This window comes from Triticum aestivum, chromosome 3D (assembly GCF_018294505.1).
Source record: "Triticum aestivum cultivar Chinese Spring chromosome 3D, IWGSC CS RefSeq v2.1, whole genome shotgun sequence".
Lineage (NCBI taxonomy): Eukaryota > Viridiplantae > Streptophyta > Magnoliopsida > Poales > Poaceae > Triticum > Triticum aestivum.
The window spans coordinates 351,371,558-351,378,119 of NC_057802.1; the positions used below are offsets into that span (position 1 = coordinate 351,371,558).

At 49.3% G+C, this 6,562-nt stretch overlaps 1 protein-coding gene across 1 annotated transcript; it reads right to left on the reverse strand.

The window, feature by feature from the left end:
- Window positions 1-4,319: 4,319 nt before the first annotated feature.
- On the reverse strand, window positions 4,320-5,237 carry LOC123074632 (uncharacterized). The gene has a single exon (XM_044497426.1). The coding sequence runs from the start codon at window positions 5,119-5,121 to the stop codon at window positions 4,525-4,527; it is 597 nt and encodes a 198-aa protein (XP_044353361.1). The 5' UTR covers window positions 5,122-5,237; the 3' UTR covers window positions 4,320-4,524.
- Between the last annotated feature and the right edge of the window lie 1,325 nt (window positions 5,238-6,562).

The window sequence follows — 6,562 nt, forward strand, 5'->3', positions numbered from 1 at the left end:
AAGTCAAATTTTACAATACCAAAATCTTGTTCAAGTTGGTTAAACAGAAAGAGGGTTTCGAGGCGATGATCCAGGCGCTTGAATCGCCTGATTCCGATAAACGAGCGAAAAGATAAACTAAAACGAAAATCGGATCAGAAATCGCGATCGAGAATAATCGCGAAAAACCCGACAAAAAGAAAATTGACGAACAGGCTAACGAACGAATGTTCGCTGTCTGTGACTAACGGGCGAAAACCGTTTGTTAAAACGAATGTACGGACGAACGTCCACTAAATAAACTAAACCGAGAAAAACCGGCGAACCGAAGAAACCGAACTAGGGTTTAAAAAAACAGACAGTTTTTACCTAAATCTAAAAAACGAACGGTGAGATGCGAACTCGGCCCGGCTCCGGCGGCTTCCGGCGAGCGGGGCGGCGGCGCGGGCGACGGCGGGGTGCGGCACGGGGCGGCGTAGCAGCAGGCGGCGAGCGGCGGTGTGCGGTAGCGGCGGGGTTGGCGGCTGGCGGCGGCGGCGACTTGGGGCTCCAAGGGGGCCCCGGGTTCGGCTTTTAAAGGGGGAGGGGAGGCGGCTTGCGGGAGGGGCGAGGCCATGGCGGCGGCGGCTCGGACTCCCTCAAGGAGTCCGGCTCGGAGACGACGGCGGCGCGGGGCTGGCTGGGCCAGCTGGGCCGTGGCCTAGTTCGGTCCGGCGGGGCTTTCTTAAAAAAAACATATTCCACCGAAAAGAAATCCTAGAAAAATAAATAAAAATCTAAAAATACCAGAACAAATTTTCACCGTCTAAATAAAATATTTAGAACAGGGTGAACATTTTCTTGGCCTAAAAAATGCAATTTTAAAAAATGCATATTTTTTCTAATTCAAATAAAATACCAATGAAATCCCAATAAAATTGTTTACTTGGTTTTAATATTTTTCCTCCAATATTTCATTTATTTGGAGAATTCATATTATCTCCTCTCTTATATTTTTATATGAAATATTTTCGGAGAGAAAAATAATAAAACAAATGATCCTAGTTTCGATATTTGATAAAATTCAAATATGAAAACCGTGAAATCCCCAACTCTCTCTGAGGGTCCTTGAGTTGCTTAGGATTTCGAGGATCGCGAAACGAAATGCAACTAAAATATGCTATGCATGAATGACCTATGTATAACATTTCAAATTGAAAATTTGGGATGTTACACAGTGGCTGGAGACTCGAGCAGCTACCTGGCCAAGAACGAGCTAGCTAGCAAGCTCCTGATCCATCCGGCCACGAACGAGCTAGCTAGCAAGGTCCTCGATCCATCCGGCCACGAACGTTGAGGGAGTAGCTAGCAAGCTCCTCGATCCAGCCGCCCATGGAATAGCTAGCTAGCTCCCGGATCCATCCGGCAACGGAGGAGCTGCCTCCTGGATCGATTCGGCGACTACCATGGACGACGGGAGCTGACTATGAACACAGGCGAGAGGAAGAAGAAGACACGGGAAAGAATATACGCGCATATTCTTTTTTACGGGTCCGTTATGCGGGGTCTGCATCTGCGGCCATCCGCGCCGGCCCGCAAAGCCGTTTTTTCGCGAACTGCAAACGCATTTTGCGGGCCGGCGGGATGCGGGGTCTGCTAGAGATGCTCTAATATCTTCCCTGATAAGCTCTAGGACTCTGTCCGCACTGTTCGCACTCTGCTCAAAAATATCTTCCCTAATATCTTCCCTGAATGACATTTTTAAGACTCAAGTTCAATTTTTACACTTGTTGGTGATGTAGTCATCAACCCGTCGACCTCCACAGGGTAGATTGATTTGTATTTTCTTACCATATAATTTGTGTCCGTGTGTGTCCGCATATTTATTTGATAAAAGGTAAAATGAAACTTAAGCCATTAATATTCATGAATCTTACAGACCTATGAGTCAGTATTTGCATGAAAAAGTAATTTTATGTAGAAACACCATAATATACAAATAGATGTTTTTTGTTAGAATCAGAATGTACAGTAACAAGAAAGGGAAAAGTTATAAGCACATGTGTAGGGATAATACACGGGAGCTCCTGGGTGCTCCATACCCCTATACGAATATTAAACGTAAAAAATACCAAAAAAATATTTAAAATATCTGAAATTTAGGGATATCAAACCTGGGTTAGCAATCTACTCTCGTGTGAAATTTCGCGAGAAATTAAAGGGTATCCGTGGCGAAGGAAATAATGTCTGAACAAAAATCCATTCAAACAGTTTTTTCTATACAAAGGAATTTTTTGTCATTTTTGCCACGAATACATTTCCTGGTATTTTTTTCACGAAATTTTACACTGGAGTAGATCAGGAACCCAGGTTTAATATCCCAAAATCTTATTTTTTTTCTCGAATTTCTCTGTATTTTTCTAATTTAATGTTTGTATAGTGATGTGGAGCACCCGGGTGCTACAAATCCGCTTCCTATGAGTAGTCAGTTGTAAAGATACACTAATATGTTAATCAAAGTAGATAGAACATTAATGAATATGCAAAATATAGCGTGCAACACAAAAACTTAAAGTGAACTTTATGTATTAATGGGTGTGGCTAGGTCTCAATTCGAGACTAGTCTCAGTCTAGTGACATAGTACAAAGTTGAGTCATGTATTTTGGGACGGAAGGAGTAGTATATAAGAAGAAAAAAGAAAACAATTTTTTGCACGGATCTCGATGCAAGATTGAACAAATATGGTATTGACTGAGACATAACCAAGCCTCAATCGACTGAGACCTAGCAAAACTGCTAATTAATTTTGACTTTGTAGCCTGGTAATATGTAGGCAGTGGTGAAGGATTTGTCTAGCAACTAATATCTCTACCTCTATTATTAAAGCAAAATTGGTCGTTCGCTTCCTCTCGCTTCTACGATCGCACGACCTCCTCGGCCCCTGCAGATTTTTTTCCGCTTTTGGTCTTTATCGTTGGTCTTTTTTTACTCCTACCCCAAAAACCGATCATCTGATGCCTCCTACCCGTTCCCCGTCGTCTCTCCTCCTCCTTGATACCCACTCTCAACGAATTGGACGAGAGGAACCATTGAGAGCACCAGTTGCCGGAGATACGGATCGGCGGGAAAACATGTGCCCTTGACCCCTGAGACCAGTGTCCGCGCCCTCCTTACCTTGACCGACTCTGCCTCGAGCTTGATCCCGTTTCATCCCTGTTAGAGATGCAAGCAGACGGTGTCCGCAACCGTCCGCAAAGCAAAAGTTACACTAATCTTCATTACTTCAATAATAATGTTAGTTTAACTTTTCTGATCGTGAACATGCGGACACCGTTCACTTGTATGCCTAGTCCATGTGTTGTGTGGCGGCGACACTGCCGTCCCTCGACATAGAAGAAACCACCAGGCAACCGACGAGGCCTTTTAGAGGTCTTCTCCAATTAAATCCGTAGTCCTGTACGCAGCTCCGAGCGGTATGCTCCTTCCCGGATCCCCATGCGAAAATTCTTTGGCCGGTCTCTTGCTTTCCTGTCCTTGCTTTCATTGTCGCCTTCTCGACCCATCCCACCGACGTTGCCTTCTCGCCTCAAGTCGCCCACATTGCCTCCAACAACCATGGTGGTCGTGTACCACCTACGTCTAATACATCACATGCCTCGCGGGGAGAAGCGTACATGGGATGTGTCAAATTGACCACCGGTGGGCGGCATCACCTATGTCGAATTATACTGCTGCAGCGGTGGCTAGTAGCTTGCTTAAGTTTACTGAAATTTTAACACACATTAACCAAGTTCCTAAATCAGTTTGCTAGATTTGATTGAACCAAACATGCGGCATTGAGTCATGCAATTTTGTGTTACTTTGCATACTACTAGTGAAAAATTCAGTCATTATGCTATGGTTAAATTGGATTTATAACTAAAGAAAGTAAACTGCTACGAACATGATTGCAATGTATGTTGGTCAATAATAACATTCTCTCCTAGCCCTCAATTATACTGTTATGAACACTAACATACTAAATCAACACAATATATATTTTTATTTTATGGATTTGTTTCCGTAAGTCAATCTCTTGTTGTATATTACAACCAATGAACTAAATAGTTGATAAAGCTTGTATAAAATGATTAGTTGTATGTGGCATGACTAGACCACAAGGTCAAGATGTTAGTATTGATCTCATACAACATAGTAAATGAATGCTTAGATACAAGACTAAGGCCCTGTTCGGTAATAGTCTGCTCCTAGAATCTGCAGAGTGGCTAAATGGCAACTCCACCATTTTAAACTACAGCTCCGCCAACTCCGCTTCGGAAGTTGTGGAGCGGAGCGTTGCCGAACAGCCCCTAAGATACAATGCATTTGGTGGAGTTGCATATAAATACATATTTAATGTTTATAACATATTCCCTCCAAAATCTCTAAAAGAACTTATATTTAGGAACGAAGACCTTTAATTTTTTTAATATAAACTACTCCTTGTACAAACTTGAGTCATTTATTTTGGAACGGAGGAAATATGTAAGAAGCAAAATAAATGAATCTACGCTCTAAAACGTGTGCTAAGCTAGCCTGCACGCTGATGCGCCGGGTTGTCCGCCGACCAAAACGTCGCACGTGAAGGACTGCCAGGCCAGGCCCATGTCGATCTCCAGCTGCGCCACCCCCCATCTCCGCTCCGCCGTCATGAGGCGAGACAAATCCGCCGGGATCCCCAGCCCCGCGCCCGTTACGTTCACCGGCCACCGCCCCGTGTCCTTGGCCGCCAGCCGGAAGCTCGGCGTGCGCCCGCGCGCGAGGGGTACGCCCGCGTAGGAGATGACGACGTCGCCGCCGCCATGGCACAGCTCGTAGACATGGCCATTGTCAACGTGCACGACGAGGTCGAAGGCCGGCGAGGTCGCGCCCGGAGCCAGCGCCGGGTCGAGCCCCCTGGCGCCGGCTAGCTCCACGGAGCACGTGGTCGGCTTGTCGTCGTTGCATGGCGGCGAGCCGTCGAGCTCTCGAATCCCGGGCAAGGAATCCATCGGCGGCAGGTACTTCATGACCAGCCAGAAGGACGTGTACAGGAGCAGAGCTATCGTCCAGGACCCGCAGCCGCAGTCGTCGTCAGATCCGTCTTTCCGAGGAGCGCCGCCTCCATGGTCCTTGGATGCCATCGGTAGCCCGTCGGCGTACTACCGTCACGTTCTATGTATCTCTTCAGTTTTTCCGCTCACAAGGAAATCTGATACGTATACGTTTTGTCTTTTGTGCGAGGAGGAGGATCCAGGTGGGCCGCTATTCCGTTACGTGCTCGAGTCTATCAGATACGCGACGGTCGGCCAGATTTTAAAAGATTTGCGTGTGCTGCCGACGCTATATAATTCTGTCAGACAACCTGACGGCAATTTTTCTCCATGACTCTTCTGGTCAGAAACTAGGAGGCGTCCAGCATTCAGACGCACATTCAGAGGAGTAAATGAATGTATGGTCATTAAACTTGGTGGCAATGTCCACGATGGTCCTCAAACTCGGAAACTGATCAATACGGTTCCAAAACTTGAGAATACCGCTTTAATACGGTCCTTTTCTTTTTACAAAAAACCCCAATCTATTCATCTTCAATTATAGTAGTACAACGAGCACCAGAAATAATAAAGAACACCGAAGTGCGGTGACCATGAACCTTATCCCCCGAGCCGCTCCCGCGAGCGGACGGGGGATCCCGTCGCAGCCGCCACCCACCCCCTCTCCTCCGGCTCCCTCTCCCTCGCCGCCACCTAGAGGCGCCGCCGGTCGAAGCCCGGCCGGCGTAGGCGGCGGTGGGGCCGCTCCTTTCCCCTCCTCACGGATCCCCCAGCCGGTGCGGGACGGTTGGCCGCCAGAGGCGCTGGGCTACTGCGCGGCTTAGCGGCGCGGCAGCGGGCTCGCGCGGGGGTGGTGGCGCCGTACGGCGGTGGCGCGGCCTCTCTGTGCGGCTTGGTGGCGGCGCGGCGGCTGCTGGTGAAGCGGTCCAAGGTGGTGATGGGAGCTTCTTCTCCGGGTGGTTCCGTGTACGACGACCCGGTCAGATCCGCCCGGATCTGCTGCCGGTGGCCCGTCTTGCGGCGAGGGCTGAGGCCAGTAGGGGCCATGGGCGACCGGTGCTGTCGTGGTTCGTCTGGCGGTGTTGGTGGCGTGGCCGCGACGGCGGTGGTGTGTGCGCGTCCCGGAGTCTTGCCGGGCTCCTCTTCCCCGGCATCTGGACGACGGCGTGCGACGCAGGAGGGTCTCCTTTGGCTTCATCCTTGGCGACGATGGCGGCGGATCTACCCTCCTTCGGCGAACGAGCGGCCGTTGGTGGTCTCTCGCCGGTCTACCCTAGTACCCGTGTTGGGGCGAAGCAGGTGCTTCGGGGGGGGAGGAGGAGGCCGGTAGGAGGTATGGGGGCTCCGACGTGGTCAAGCCGCCCGTCGCCGGCACGGAGGGTGCCGGTCGTGGCCATGTGCCGCTCCTCCCCCTTCCCCCTTCCCTGACCATGGTGCTTTTTGGCCGCTTTCCTAGCGATGCTTGAGGCGGGACGGTCGCGGCCGGTTCCGACAGTGGTTGGGGTTGGCGGAGCTGTCCAAAGCCTTCCCC

Bases quoted from the DNA above. Each gene is read 5' to 3' on its own strand.
- LOC123074632 (XM_044497426.1), bottom strand. From the start codon at position 5,121: ATGGCATCCAAGGACCATGGAGGCGGCGCTCCTCGGAAAGACGGATCT.